Source organism: Podarcis muralis, chromosome 2 (genome assembly GCF_964188315.1).
Source record: "Podarcis muralis chromosome 2, rPodMur119.hap1.1, whole genome shotgun sequence".
In the NCBI taxonomy this organism is placed as follows: domain Eukaryota; kingdom Metazoa; phylum Chordata; class Lepidosauria; order Squamata; family Lacertidae; genus Podarcis; species Podarcis muralis.
In genome coordinates this window covers 48,048,315-48,064,551 of record NC_135656.1, presented here as the reverse complement: position 1 = coordinate 48,064,551, position 16,237 = coordinate 48,048,315, and the positions used below count along the sequence as shown (strand labels likewise).

Sequence of the window (16,237 nt, the reverse complement as noted above, 5' to 3'; positions counted from 1 at the left end):
TGTGGGTTAAACCACAGAGCCTAGGACTTGCTGATCAGAAGGTCGGCGGTTCGAATCCCCATGACGGGGTGAGCTCCCGTTGCTCAGTCCCAGCTCCTGCCCACCTTGCAGTTTGAAAGCACGTCAAAGTGCAAATAGATAAATAGCTACCGCTCCGGCAGGAAGGTAAACAGCGTTTCCGTGCACTGCTCTGGTTCGCCAGAAACGGCTTAGTCCTGCTAGCCACATGACCCGGAAGCTGTACGCCGGCTCCCTCGGCCAATAAAGCAAGATGAGCGCCGCAACCCCAGAGTCGGTCACAACTGGACATAATGGTCAGGGGTCCCTTTACCTTTACCTTAAGATGGGATACAAGACTAAGGGAAGCTCGCACAGTATTTTAGATTTTACATACATTTCCAGAAACATCAGTTTGGGAACCAGCATCGAGATACTGCTTAGACAATGGGAAACTGGAGTCTTCCAAGGATATATTGCTGGCCCACAAGTCTGAATGTGATCCTCTGTCTGTCACAAAATTAGCTGTCAACCTGGCAAGGTTCTGGAACAAGAAAAAATCAAAGTCATCTTATTGTTGCCTCACTGCTGCCCTGGTGCTTTGAAGGAGAAATTTAAGGCTGAATAGACACTGTGAGGGGGATATCAGCCCCTTATCAACTGATGGTCTGGTTCACCAATAACTCTATCTAAACCATGGTTAACATTAACTATTAATGAACTGAAGTGTCTGGTAGAAGACTACCTGGTTTATTATGTCACAGAGTAGCTAAAAGCACCAGCAAAAGTTGCTGAGCCTTGACAACAGTTTGAATATTTTGGCGCTCTTCACTCATGGTTCTTTAGCTTTTGGGTGATGATGGCTCCTTAACAATGGTTAAGGAGGAGGTTTGGATTCACACACAACACAAAGCAATAGTTAAGGTTCTCTAAGGTTTATAGACTAACTACAAATCTTGTTGAATGAGCAACATTTTGAATATAGTTAATAAAGCACAAGTAAGCTACTGAATTGGGTTTACATGTAATGCTAACTCAGTGTTTAATAAATCATATATTAATAAACAATTATTAGGATTATGTGCAAATTAGGACAATGTGAAAAGGCATAGGCCCAGTTACATGTCACATTAAATCAGGGGTCCACTGTCCCTCAGACCTTGTGGGGGGCTGGACTATATTTTCAAAAAATAATAATAATGAACGAATTCCTATGCCTCAGAAATAACCCAGAGATGCATTTTAAATAAAAGCACACATTCTACTCAAGTAAAAATACGCTGATTCCTGGACTGTCCGTGGGCCGGATTTAGAAGGCGATTGGGCCAGATCTGGCCCCCGGGCCTTAGTTTGCCTACCTATGCATTAAATCATAGTTACAAAGGTGGGGGTATGAGAGACAGAAAGTCTAGTGTAAAGAGATTGCCTTGATTTTTAAACAATGATCTTGTACTGATAATTTAAGTTGATGTGTCAGTAGCATACAAGCATTTCTGTTTTTGTAGTTATGGAAACAGAGTCACTGTAATGGTAGTTTGAGATCTGCCTAGCAGAGGAGTTCACCCAGTCAATTTCATACCATAATGAGATCTTGTTTTTCTTTCTCTCCTGAAGTGATGGCCTTCTTAATAGCTTTCATTTCACTTAAGATAGCTTGTGCCTCATCAAGTTTATATCCACCTTGGGTATCAGCCATTTTCATATCAATTCTTCAAGATGATGTAAAAAATAGAAGAGAAACAGTTATTAACAGGAAAAACAAGACTAGTTAGCTCTAAAGACAAGGGACTTTGCTTTATGAATCTTGTTTCAGGGGGTGGGGGTCAAAAGAGTAATTTTTTAGCTACTGGTGCTGTACCCCGCTCAAAATCCACACCAATGGGATTTATTATTATCTGTCTCCAACTTAATGAAAAAATTGAATTTAAGATTTCAGAAATGGCAGCGACTGTGTTATTACTGATATTTGTAAACCACTCTGGAAGCCTCTTGGCTGAAGAATAAGTTAATGTTTATTATTTATTTATTCAACTTTCAACTTATACACAGCCCTATACCCGGAGGTCTCAGGGTGGTTCACAACAAGACCACAACATGTAAAATCAATCCAAAAGCAATAACCCAATAACGCCCCCCCCCAAAGCCACATTCTAAAAGGGTGTTGGATATCAATAAGATCAACCAAAGGCCTGGTTAAAAAGGAACCTTTTTGCCTGGAGCCTAAAGGTGTGTAATGAAGGCTCTAGGGGAACTTCCCTGGGGAAGTTAACTTATGTCTGTTTTCATAAAGGAAGAAAAGGGGAAGTATCAAATTAAACCATGAACGGCAAACTATAGGAAAAATCTTGGTTACAAGCTCGTGGGGAGTCTGGAGAGAGCAAAAATCACAAGCCCAGGATCAGACTAAGTCAAATCATTACATTACCCAACTAGATATAAATTAAAAATGGTAGCAGGTGAAGATAATTAACTTACTTCTTCAATGTTTGGAAACCAATTTCCTTATACTGTAGTTCCTGTCTCATATGGGCAACTTCTCTCTTCAGTTTATTAACCTGTTGAAATGTGAACAGAGCAAAGTATTTTGTTACTTTAACAAATATTTTCCACTACTTTATTCAGAAGTTTACTTTAAAACCCCTAAAACATTTCTCGACTTTCACAGAAAATGAGTTTGATTTAATACCAAGTGAGGTAAACCAAGTAAGTGCTGCAAACCTTTGGAAAACGTTAAATTAATAAATAGCGTATATGGAACAATCTCTCTACTATCAATTGTTATGGTTTTACCATCTTTTAAGGTTGGAAGAAAACAGTTATTAATGTTTTTGTAAATGCAATTATAAATTGAGAAAAACTAAATTGTAGGATTATGGCCATGAAGCAAAGGTCTTTGTTTTGCACTTTACCTTCCTTTCATTCACTTCTTGTTTTGATTTGGTTCAAATTTGTTTCTATTTTGCTGACTCTTCTCTTGGATGCATGTATGTGATATATGTAATCAATAAAAATAAAAATGTTGTTGTTGTTATTTTGTAATGGACACTGTGCATTAGCCTGGTTCATACATCACCAAACCATGGCTTAGCCCTGTATAGTAAGTAGCATAACCACCAGCACATTCTCACTAAGCCATGCTTTGGAGCAGGGGTCCTCAAACTACAGCCCACGGGCTGCATCCGGCCCACCAGGGTCCTGAATCTGGCCCACTCAGGCTTGTGAGAGTAAGATGCCCGGAGTTGCTGTAGGACAGAAACCTGGAGGGAAGCTCGCTGGCCTCAGCTGCAGGTGTGGCTCGCCATCCGTCGCGCTTCCCCCTCCCCTTCCTCCCAGAGGAAGAGCTGCCCCTTCCTGTCTCTCCAGGTCCCTCCCTCTCTCCCCGCCGGTCTGAAACTTGCTTGGAGGGGCATGTGGCTTGCCCAAGGAAGGCGAGCAGGAGCCACGCGGGAGACTTAGGACCTTGTGGTGAGCGGGCTTGGCGGACAGAGACCCAGGACCTTGCTGGTGAGTGGGAATGCCGGGCACAGCTGCTGAAGGGGCTGCGCAGCGGCCTAGTTGGCAAAGTGTGCGCAGGATCGCTCGCCAGCTGTATCCTACTGGGTAACTTTGCTCTCCCAATCGCCACCCCTCCGGTGCGTGCTCCTCGTCTCCCACTGCCCTTCAGGTCGGTGCAGGTCAGGGGCCATGGTTGTCCCAAGAAAGTGCACGAGGAGAGATTACTTTTGCAAAAGGCCGCAGTGAGTCGTGGGGATGGGCGACACGCAGGCAGGCTGTGGGGACTGGGAGTAGGGAGACGCAGGCAGGCTGGCGCGTGGGGATTTGGGGTTGAAGAACAGGCATGCAAGCTGGGGGGTATGTGGATGGGGGTTAGGGAGACACGCGGCAAGTTGGGTCGTGAGGATGGGGCTAAAGGAGACACAGGTGCAGGCTGGGTCATTGGGTTCTGAGTTAGGGAAGCACATGCATAGGCTGGGTTGTGGGGAAGGGGGTTAGGGAGATGTGTATAAGCTGGGTTTTGGGGATTAGGGCGTGTACAGGCAGACGCATGTATAGGCTGGGTTGTGGGGATGGGGGCATGGAAGGCCTGCATGTAGACTGGGCCATGGGAGTGAGGGAGATTCATGTGTAGGCTGGGTTGTAGGGACGAGCATTAGCAATACTGACCATCTCATTAGCCAAAAGCAGGCCCGTACTTCCCATTTAAATACTTTGTGTTGATTAAAATCGTTCTTCATTTTAAATATTGTATTGTTTTTTCCTGTTTTTTGTGCACCACAAATAAAATATGTGGAGTGTGCATAGGAATTTGTTCATATTTTAAAAAAACTATAGTCAGGCCCCCAACAGTGTCTGAGGGACAGGGAACTGGCCCTCTGTTTAAAAAGTTTGAGGACCCTTGCTTTGGAGCATTGGAAATTTCAGGTTGTTATATTACAAGGAATTAAAAGCACCACTTTCCCCTCTTACCCTAGATTTTGTGGTAGCAATTTCCGCTTTAAGAATTTCTGGATCATATTTTGAGCTAGATGAGGAACTGGAAACTACTACAGTAAAAGGAAACAAACAAACAAAACAAATATTAAAAGCACACCAAAGAAGGAACAGAAAAGTATACGAACAAATCACAATATTTCCCTTGTACGCATTTGAGTTAATAATAATAATAATAATAATAATAATAATAATAATAATAATAATAAATGGCAAATAAACACAAAATTTTGGGTTGGCTATCTAGCAGTTTCCGGAAAAAGAGGGACAAAAAGTATTAGAAAATGGAAACAAGGGAATCTGCAGTGATTTCAATTGAAAGCTTGTCTCAAAATGTAACGTCAAGATTTGAGAAGTAACAGCTTGCTCTTCCAATCCTAACTTTCCATTTTAAAGGTGTTTTCTGTTTTTAGAATTTCAGCATTTAAAGTAAAACCTTTCCTACTGACAAAAGTCACTGTGACAGATTCTACTAATCAAAGTTATTTGTATACATTAATGTCATATAGTATTTATGTGGAACAGCAGTGACACGAGTAGCGAGTCTACATGCATGTAGACACTATGTGTGGTAGTTTATGCGTATTACCTAATGTTATTTGCGCTTGAATAAGGGAAATAATGCACAACTGATTCTTTTGAAATTTGTCTCCACTATCCAGCACTTTCAAAAGTCACTTTTAAAAACAGAACAGCAGCTCAATTCTTGGCAGTGGGAGCTGCTGCAAGGAAAACCTCCAGGTTTTTATGAAGTTCTTTTTCTCATGGATAGTTATTGTGGATTGTAGCCCATATCTTCAGGCACTTCCAAATCTTAACCTTCAAAAGGCAAGACGGAAAATTTCAAAATATAGCTCAGCTATGCAAAAAATTTAAAAGGCTACAGGCACCAATGATCATGAAATGTTTTTAGTGTATAGCTTAAAGGAGATAGGTTTGTTTTCAACAGACTGATCCTATGGTGTAAGGGACAGGAGGTTGTAAGACAGGATTACAGTGGTACCTTGGGTTACGAACTTAATTCGTTCCGGAGGTCCGTTCTTAACCTGAAACCGTTCTTAACCTGAGGTACCACTTTAGCTAATGGGGCCTCCCGCTGCCGCCACACAATTTCTGTTCTCATCCTGGGGCAAAGTTCTTAAACTGAGGTACTACTTCTGGGTTAAAGGAGTCTGTAACCCGAAGTGTTTGTAACCCGAGGTGTTTGTAACCCGAGGTACCACTGTACCAAGCTTCATGACATACTAGCAGAACTAGGATAAAGAACAAAAATCTAACCAAGAACTCACAACTAGTCTGAGACCCCAGCTTGTGCTCCCAGACATCATGAAGTTGTTGGTATTCTTGCTGTGCTAGTTCAAGCCTTTGCTGCTTGACCTGGTAGATCTCCTTCTGAGCAGTCAGTGCTTCTTGTGCCAGTACCAGGTAGTCCTTCAGCATGTGTTCCTGCTCCCGCCGCCATTGCACTCGAGGATCCTCTATCTGGGTAGTTTCTTTGAAACAAGTGAACATCTTTACTAAAAAGGGTAGAGATAACTTAAAACAAATAAACACAGCCAAATCTAGCTTAGAACATAAGTTTCCACCATTTCTCATTTCTGACACAGCCAACTTGCCCACTAAAGGCATTCAATTGTTTATATACCATGTTGTTGTTGTTTAGTCGTTTAGTCGTGTCCGACTCTTCGTGACCCCATGGACCAGAGCACACCAGGCACTCCTGTCTTCCACTGCCTCCCATAGTTTGGTCAGACTCATGCTGGTAGCTTCGAGACTCATGTTTGTAGCTTATATACCATATACCTTCCTTAAAAACAGAGGCCTGTTTCCCTCTCTCTAGAAGCTTGTTTATCCCTGTCAGGAGACCAGGGCAGTTTAGCATAAATGAAGCACCTCCTTTCAGACTTGTTTCTGTTAATACAGTATTGTTACTCCCATGGAAACTGGTAACAATCTTGAATATACCAGTGGGGAAACTAAACAGCCAAGACAGATATTGTGCACTGTACATAACACATCTTGCATTTGACCAGTTAAGCTTACTGTTTGCTTCTTTCTCTGATCACTCCCTATGCAATTTGTTCTCAAGATTTTTCAGATTACTGATACTAAGCTTTTCAGGGACCTTCCCTCCCATAACTCATATATGAAGTATGTTAGTGATTCCCAAATCTCAATTTAGGATTTACTAAAATGACACAAAGGAAGTTTGGATTTCCCTGTTCCTTCAGTACAGATACATAAGGTGGTATTCAACTAAATTTCACACAGAATAGACCCATTGAAAGTCACGTTCCTAGGTTTTGATGTATCTACCCTCTCAGACCCTCCAAGTGTCCCTATTTTCCAGGGACAGTCCTGAATTTACAGAAGCTTTCTCGGTTTCTAATTTGATCCTGGAATGTCCCGCTTTTTCTTAGGAAATCCTGTTTTCATCAGAGAAATGTTGGAGGATATGGAGTTATGAGACCCCCGAGCCAAGGAGGTAAGTAAATTACAACCTTTAGAAGACATATGAAGGCAGTCCTGTACAGGGAAGTTTGTTAATGTTTAATGTTTAATTGTGTTTTTATATATGTTGGAAGTCGCCAAGAGTGGCTGGTGCAATCTAGTCGGATGGGCAGGGTATAAATAATAAAATTGTTGCTGTTGTTGAACAGGACATCCCTATTTTCATTGGAGAAATGTTAGTGGGTATGCCCTGTGCAAAACTTAGTTGAATACCACCCAGCATATGCCAACTCTTTTTAGGCCTACTCATGCTTTTACTTGGCAGGAAACAGACAAAGGCAGGGAAACAAGAACAACCTTTACATAATGCAGCCAAGACTGTGGTAAGTAATTGAATTGGCTTGTAATGTTAGTTATTCCCCATGTGAGATTCACAGAAGCTCCTGGGTGTCATGTAAGCAAAGTGCCCCATGCCACCAATATATGAGAGACTGCAAATAATTTGAATTTGTGCTACTGATCAAGTGTTGAGAAAAAGAAAAGTCTTGTGTTTTGCTCTGTTCTGGTGCAGGTTTTTGTTTGGAAACCAGGAACAGGCGTTTCAGTTCTTCAGCCAGCGTTAAACGCTTCTGGCTGCCTGAACTAATCATGCTTGAGTGAGGATGCCTAGTTACCACATAATGAATAATTAATATGGAGGGGCTGCAGGATACCAAAGGAATCTAATCTGCATAATTTAGGCGTTCCTTTAAATATTTAGTAAAAACTGTTGTGGCAACGCAGCCATTAAAAGGATCCAAGCAAACCAGAAGGTTTTCTTTAGTGCTTAATGATCTATGATCCAGAAAGTCACCTGCCACTGACACAAGCCAAAACATTTAATTTTATCAGCATCTGGAGGCTGCTGGTATGACGGCTATAAGCAGGCACAACTCATTTTGACTGGAATACACTGTGTACATGCCAGCAGGTTAATGCTATTAAACACAGAAATGCAATGGTGTGAACAACACTTCAACAAATGAGCCCAATCCCCATCTTCCGGATTTACACACTTAAACATGAGTTTGTAACTTCTAATCTAGTCCTTTTCAAGGACCTCTTACTTGACGTCTTCCAGAGCTTCTCAACCTTATTTGGTAAATAATCAAGTATAAACTTCTGGCAATCTGTACCCCAGGTTGTCTCACATTTCTAACATTAATGGTTTTGCTATGGACAAGTTTGGGGAAGGGGAAGGGGATGGGGACGAGGAAAGAGAACACTGAAGAGAAAGAAAGGAGCAAAGAATCCCTGGCTGACTTGTCTCAATTTCTGAATGAGGAACCAAGTACCATATTTTTCGCTCCATAAGGCGGGGGGGGGGGGGATTCAAGAAAAAAAAATTATTTAAAGGGAGCACTGAGCAGAGCCTGTATGCATCCCAGGCTCTGCTCAGCGCTTCCTTTCACGAGCCACGTGGAATGTGTGTGTGGCTCTTGGGGGCTTTTCCCCCATGAGGCAGAAGGGCAGCCCATCATTGACATTAAAGAACACTCTGCACGGTTCTTTAAAGGGAGCGTGGCTCTTGGGGGCTTTTGCAGAAGGTGGGGGAAGTGAGAGACCCTCGCTCTGTCCCTTCCCCCACCTCCTGCAAGAGCCGCACGCTCTTTAAAGGGAGTGCAGCTATCCATGGCTTTTGCAAAAAGCCAGGGATAGCCGTGCAAAGCCTCCACAGAGTAGCGGGACGAAGGTTCCCCGCTGCCCTGCGGAGGCGCAATGCAGCGTTCTCTCTAGCTATTTTAGCTTCTGCCTTAGCGGCGCAAAGCCTCCGCAAGGCAGCAGGGAGCCTTCATCCCGCTGCCCTGCGGAGGCTTCACTGGCTACCCCAGAGCTGCTCAGGAGCTTGTTGTGGCTGGAGAAGGAAGCCCGGGTCCCCCCCCCCAGCCCCAAAGAGCAGCTCAGGGTGCAGCGGACAGGATGCGCAGAGCCTTCCCGCTGCTCCCAGAGCTTGTGGGGCTGGCGGGGGGAGCCCTGGTTTCCCCTCCCCCCAGCCCCAGGGACCACACATTCGCTCCATAAGACGCACAGACATTTCCCCTTAGATTTTAAGAGGAAAAAAGTGTGTCTTATGGAGCGAAAAATACGGTAGTTCTTACTGACAAAATGGTTGCCACACCGAGGCACGTACTTATGGAATCACAGAGTGTGTGCCACAGGGTTGGAAGGAACCATGAGGGTCATCTAGTCTAACTCCCTGCAATGCAGGACTCTTTTCTCCAATGTGGGGACTCAAACGCATGACCCTGATGTCAGGGAGAGGCAAACGGGAGAAGATTTAAGAACAGAAACCAGCACTTATAGAGAGCCGAAAGAGATCATTAGAAGCCTGTCGTCTGACAGCAAGTCAGAGGCAAGGAGGAAGGAGGATGAGCGTGGAACAAGTCATTCTGTACACAGAGGAAGTCAGGGGCGGGCTTTCCGCAGACTTGCATGCTGGGTAAAAAAAAGGAAAAAGAAATCAGACGCGGCAACTGTGCCAAAGGGGTCGGACGTTGATTGAAACACTGGAGATGTACTTTTGAACTTTGTCAATAAATCAAATAGCCGTGAGCCTGGAGTTTTATCTATGCCGGCTTGACAGTATTAACCCTCTGACACCTGAGATTAAGAGTCTCATGCTCTACTGGCTGGTCCTAAATGATGGAAAACACACTATTGATTTTTCTCCACAAACATGGACGCTGTCGTTGTCCAAGGAGCATTTGCAAGGTGGCTGCTCCACTTCCTCTCCCACACAAGCGCTTACCATCCATAAATACATCTCTCTCACACATATGCACACAAAGCGAAGGAATGCATTTCTCCATCTTTCTCAGCAGAAATCTATTTTTCTGTGGCACACTTGCGAGTGCAAACACGTGGTGTAATAAGTGGAACACACATATGGAAAAAGCCCCCTCCTGGGACAAAGCAAGTGCTCACAAACAGAAAATGGACCTATCCCGCTGTCCCTCATTTCCTGCACACCCAGAAAGACAGAAAGATTTCTTTATTGGGGTGCGGGGAAGGAACTAACAAAGGGATTTCTCTAACAGGATGATTGTGGTGCCTCTTCCTTTCTCCCACCCCAGACAACCAGGAAAGCTTCCTTGATGGGGGGAAGGAAGGAGTAACGGGATTGGGATAATCTGTGGTTCCTTTCTTTTCCCTATCCCCATTTCCTTGATGGGGTGGGTGAGGAAGGAGCAACAGGATAGCTCCAATGGGGAAATTTTGTTCCTTGTTTTCCTGCACCTCTGACAATCAGGAAAGCTTTCTTGATGTTTTTTGGAGGGGGTTGCAGAGGAAAAAGCCATAAGATTCCACCATTTGCTGTCAAATTTTCCAAGTGTAGTAAGAAGGGACTGAGGCAAAGAGAAAACTGGGCAACAAAATATAGGATAAAAACTAATTTCAAAATAAGCAAGTGTAAAAAATAATTGCAAACTCAGCAAGTGTAAACTCAAAATGAACTCAAATACTCAGGCTGATAACTACCTGCTAAAATAACAAATGAAAATTTCACAATGTAATTATGTAGTTTGGTGAGGAGAAGAGCAAAAAAGAAAACCTCTTCCCAGAGACCAGAGAGTATATATTGCCTGAAAGAAAAATAAAATGCTCCTAACTGAAGAGACAACCCCTGTAACGGAAACAGTCACGGTAAAGACCGCAGAAGCAGCCAAAAAACCAAATAGGAGTAGGTGGGGTGGGTGTGGGTGTGGTAGCTCTCAGCCTGAAACCACTAAACGTTAACCCCAAAACTTCAAAGAAGTGGATGGAGGATACAGCTAGCCCATACCACACCAGGCAATAAGCAGAAAAAACATGTCAGGCAGCCCAATGTTTACTCGTTGCTGTGGGTGCTGCAGAGGATAAAGGAGGAAGGAGGAGTTTCCTTTCATGGGAGACAGTCATTCTCCAAAGCTCTCTCTTAGCCAGAGGAAGCCACTGAGCCTTCCTTTCTTTTGAAAGAGGGGGTGAGGGGAGCACACCCCTCCATAAAGAGCAGTGGAGGAGGAGGAGCAGCAGCAAAAAAAAAAAAAAAAAAAAAAAGAGCTGTCAGTTCCATCCGAAAAAACAACAGCTTATAGTATTCCTTAAACTTCAAAAAACGAATAAATTATCATCTTCGGCAAGTACTCAGGCACTGGCTTTTATTCAGTCCAGCAGCTTTAGAAGAATGGGCCACTGGGGCACTCACAAGTCTTTTAAACCAAAATGCCAAATATGTGCAGTATTTAAGAAAGCTCAGATTATTTTGAGTCTGAAGAACAACCCAGTTGCTTGCGTCAGAAACAAATGCCAAGAGATAGTAATTTTTGCTTCTTCCCATATCCTCAAAATGAAGCCCTGGGGAAAATACTTCGTGAGAATGTTCATTAATAATGTAGTCAGGAGGCGAATATTCTAGGTTCTTAGTTCCATTTTATTATCTTTGCTTTAGATAGCACCACATAAACCACAATTTTCTGCCAGTGAAAGGTCTGTCTAACAAAATGAAAGGAATCTGTGCCAGAAAAACATTTTTAAAACCAGGCTTCCTATTTATAATATGCACGTATTATGTTCACTTAACTAAATTTAAAACTTCAAAAATTTCAATGTATCACTAATAAAATTTCAATCTATTACTTCCATAACATGACATAAAGTAGATCTTAGCAGCAAAACGGATTACAGACACATTTTGGGATGGGGCAACACTAACTTTTTTTTCTTTCAATTGAAATCTGATTCTGGTTTTCCAACTGTTTAATTTTTCTGTCTAAGCCTTACAGATTTATATTTAACTAGCAGCAGCTAGCATTTTCACAGTGGTTTTGACTGTAATCGTATGGCCATTTAACTGAGACTTAACATCGACTGAACTCAGTGGGACTTGCTTTGAGTAGACAGCTAAAGAACTGAGCTTTCGACCAGTCTAAAGTGCTTCAAACACCATATACTACAGATACAGAACTGAGGTTAAACAAAAAGTAGCTTTTCTAAGGCCACCTTTTCACAGCTGAAACAAGACTTGAACCAGGGATTTATGGTTCATAGTTCAGAATCTAAGCCACTCTACTGCAGCAGGTATCTAACTGAGCAATGACAAGGCACCTGTTGAGATGTACTCCAGAATGAAACAGAGCATTTTTTCAGCCCCTAGATAGGTGCAATATGAGTTTTCATGTTGGCCCATTTATGTAAAGGATGGCTGTCCAATCAGCTGAAACAGTCAAAAGCTATTATGTGGAGACCATCAAAGGAAACTGAAATTAGTGGGATAGTTAATCAATAAAGCATCTGATGCTGCAGAAGCCACTCAGGAGGGTGTGCACCAACTTTTCACAAGGACCAGTGGGGAGAGCTGGGATGTTACAAATAATAAACCAAAACATGGATCTTTATTCATCAGACAAGGATAGTGTCTACTGAAGTCTCCATTTAGACCCTCTGATTCTATAATTTATTTCTGTTTTATTTATATTATTGGTTTATCTTTGAATTTATCGTTGCATCCTGGAACAAGATATAAATAAAATAATAATACTAGTAAGTACATGCATGCATGTTATTGGTAGTAACAAACATAGCAGCATAGCATGTTTTCATTGCACCCAGGGTGCACGCACGTACACCAGAAGGGGCAGGTAATGGAGGGCGAATGGAGCCCACCGTATACCAGTCCATCCCTCACTGCCAACAGAGTGACTCCAGCCCCAAACTGCTTTGATCAGATCCCAAACTTGCAAAGCGGTGCACGACAGGCTTGGGGATTTGATATCCCGGAGTTTGGATTTGATATCCCGCTTTATCACTACCCGAAGGAGTCTCAAAGCGGCTAACATTCTCCTTTCCCTTCCTCCCCCACAACAAACACTCTGTGAGGTGAGTGAGGCTGAGAGACTTCAAAGAAGTGTGACTAGCCCAAGGTCACCCAGCAGCTGCATGTGGAGGAGCAGAGACACGAACCCGGTTCCTCAGATTACGAGTCTACCACTCTTAACCACTACACCACACTGGCTCTGGGGAGGGCGGTGTGCCCCCCAGAAAAATGCACCAGGGGGCAATCACCCTGGCAGCACTTCCCTGCCCTACTTTATGCCCCTGGTAACAAGGTATTGTTATATGCATTTGGATCTAGTGCTGCTCGGGAATTCTAACAAGCAAAAAAATGTCATTGCAGTTTATAAATCTGTGGTTAAAATCAATGCACTTTTAAAAGGTTCAGTCCACCATCTTGATTCAAAATGGCGCCCAACTGTATCGAAACATAGACAAAACCCTAATCTCTGATCTCAGGAACCATCATGCAAAATTTGATTATGATATCTTAAGAGGCGCCCACATACATAGCAAACAACTTTCCAAAGTAGATACTTCCAATCAGTATTAGGGCTTTCCATCTAGTTCAGCTGCCAGGTAACATTCACTGACCCTACCGTGCACTATGTATGATGAGTTTACATTTCATTAACAGTCTTAAATCATTTACACCTTGCTCAACACTACTGCACTAAGCACTAACACCCAAGAAGTTTGCAACAAGAAAAGTTTCTCTATAGCAATTATGTTATGAGGTACAGTAATCATACAAATGTCATAAATAAATAAGAAATTGTATGAATAAAGAGAATGTCTTCAATCCAAAGATCCTGTGAGCAGAGTTCCACTCATGGGATGCTCTGGCTTGATCCCTTGCCACCCCCTTTAGTTAGCCCCTCCCCAATGTGCTCTGGAGGGTTTGGGTGATCATCCAAACTAGTGTAGGAGGTGGCATGGAAGGATGTAGGAGGAGTGGCAAAAATCACTTCCTGCCCCCACCAGCACCAGGTGCCACAGGATCAAAGACCTCTCTATGAACAGAAGGAACAACTCTATATGCAAGCCAATAACAACTTAACCTATGTGTATTCTGACACACACAATATGTTTAAATATATCAGCAAACTCTGAGGAAAAAATTGAATGTTTTTTTGGGGGGGATGTCAATAAAATTATGCCTATACTCAAGAAACACGCGTATCCTCAGAATTCCAAATCAAAAGGAAAAATGAAACAATGAAAGAAATGGATCAGGTGGGATGTTTATAATATGCAATACTTGAAAGTAGTTTCTTCTCTAATTCTCATTAGTAATAATGAAAAACCCTCTGCCATATACCTGCAAGAGAGGATTCATGTTCCTTGTATCAATCACAATGAGCATCAGGAATGTACAAGGACAGAATATGAACAAGCATAGCAATTCTGTTTTTATTACTACATATATGCTTTGATTCGTCAACAAAAAGTTACGTGCTTTAGCTAAATAAGAATCAGACCAGCCAGGCATTTGGAAGCAGGAGATCAGTGTATGGTAGAGTTAGGGATATCATGCAAATTCAAGGTGCGGATGTATCTCAACATGACATGCCCAGATGGACTTTATTAGATGGATATAATATGTGTGAATTATTATTACATACAGAATCATTTAACACTTACGGGTGTTGTGGTCGATATAATAGACTCCAACCTGGGGGTCATATGCTTCTTCCCATCCCAATGGTAATTCATCACTTATGCAGTCAGCAAAGGTTAGTGGTTTAGTATACCTGAAACGGAAATCATGTCAGTATTTAGATCACACCAAATTGTCCCAAAAGTAGGGCAGACTTTCATTAAAATGTATTAAGGGAAGAGTGGTAGGTTTCTGCACATCAAAGGTTTAATTTTTAGCAACACACCTACAAATTCATTCACTTTCCCCACTTACTCAAGACAGAAAGTTGATTTCAATATTCTTCCTAGAAAAAGGTTCCTAGACCTAGCTCTGGCTCAGGAAGTACTCGTTCAGAAAGAGAACGTGGAGAACTCCTATAAACAAATTCTGCCCCCACAACTGAACAAGCTTGCCTGTGGGGGAGTCTTATTTCAAAAATATGTAGGCATGTAGGAGCAAGTTATGTTTGATTTATGGTGTGTGAATTATTAACACTGTGCAATGCAGGACAAGGAGATGAGGAATATTAACTGTGTCACGTGACTTTTTTCATTCCTGTGTATGGTATTACATCCAGAATTGTAATTGACAAACTAAATTATGTTCTTAAAGTTTTAGACCACTGCAAAGTACAAACCTAAACATTGGGTATCTCAATCAAATCACCTTTCTTCAATTATTCACGTACATGTGAGATTTTTCGATCTGTAAAGACTCAGACTAATTCACTTTTCTGAAAACTAAACTAATTGTATAATTGTCAAGCCTCCACTTTTTAGCTTAGTTCTGCAATTAAACTAGGAGCACCCAACAACATTTATGACCAAGAACATTTATGAAAAAATCCAGCCAAGTTACTTTTAAATCCTATAGATTTCACTGAACGTCCAAGGACTGCTAAAATTCTACTAGATAACACCAATTACAAACTGCTTTAATAGCTCCACAGTGGCACCTTATACTCCTGTCACAAATCCTGCTGATTCATAATGAGGACCTAAGATTACACTAAAATGCCTTTGAGTTCTCTCAGAGAGTTTATGACCAAGTATCAAAGTTTTAGAGCCACATGGGACATTTAAAGCACATCCAGCGCACATTTAAAGCCCATGACTTCTACCCAAGAATCTCTAGAGGGTAGGACCCAAACCAATGGCTTCATGTTACAAGAAAGGAGATTCCAACTACGGTAAATGTCAGGAAGAACTTGTCAATCCTTCTTAAACTGTGGTGCCAAGAACTAGACACAGTATTCATTCTTATTGAAGATTGTCCTCCAAGATTGTCCCAGCTTCCAGAAATGCCTGTTTAAATAGCACTAATCTCAGAGCCTAGAGGTAGAGCAGGGCTCTGCCACTCTGGGCCAACTTGTGCAATTTGATTTATGGCAAGCATGCATGTGAATTAACCCTAGGCAGTGGAGAGAAGCCTCCTTGTTCTCTTGTTTAAGCCTGAAGGAAATGAATAATTAAGCTGGTAGTTTTTTAATATTTTAAAACGCCACTTTAAAATGAACCCTTTTGCCCTCTTTCTTTTCTCATACAGTATTGGAGAAATAACTAAAGAGAAACACGGGTAGAGGGAAAATAGGCATGCTGTCTGTGCTAACAAGTGCTTTAGTAGATGTTGGCAAATCCAAGAAGCAAATCAGTTACTGCTGGGTAGAAGGAAGCATGTCAGGTTTAAGTCTGTGGCTGGTGGATGGCTGAAGAAACAGCAAGGAAAACAGATTATTATATGGCTTCTCTTACTATCAAGGGAAGCAACAGTTTCAATTGGGTATGGAGGGAGCTAGATTATGGAAGG

General features: G+C 42.2%; 1 protein-coding gene across 2 annotated transcripts in view; it reads right to left on the bottom strand.

The window, feature by feature from the left end:
* WWC1 (WW and C2 domain containing 1) overlaps nucleotides 1-16,237 on the bottom strand; it is an 80,661-nt gene that overhangs the window by 30,014 nt on the left and 34,410 nt on the right. Inside the window, exons 2-7 of one of the 2 annotated variants that reach the window (XM_028717482.2) lie at nucleotides 14,434-14,543; nucleotides 5,778-5,981; nucleotides 4,465-4,541; nucleotides 2,473-2,552; nucleotides 1,577-1,706; nucleotides 395-541 (exon numbers count right to left, since the gene is read on the bottom strand). In XM_028717482.2, coding sequence (XP_028573315.2) covers nucleotides 395-541; nucleotides 1,577-1,706; nucleotides 2,473-2,552; nucleotides 4,465-4,541; nucleotides 5,778-5,981; nucleotides 14,434-14,543 — 748 coding nt within the window. The remainder of the gene's footprint in view (nucleotides 1-394; nucleotides 542-1,576; nucleotides 1,707-2,472; nucleotides 2,553-4,464; nucleotides 4,542-5,777; nucleotides 5,982-14,433; nucleotides 14,544-16,237) is intronic. The other variant, XM_028717483.2, reaches the window with a different exon arrangement.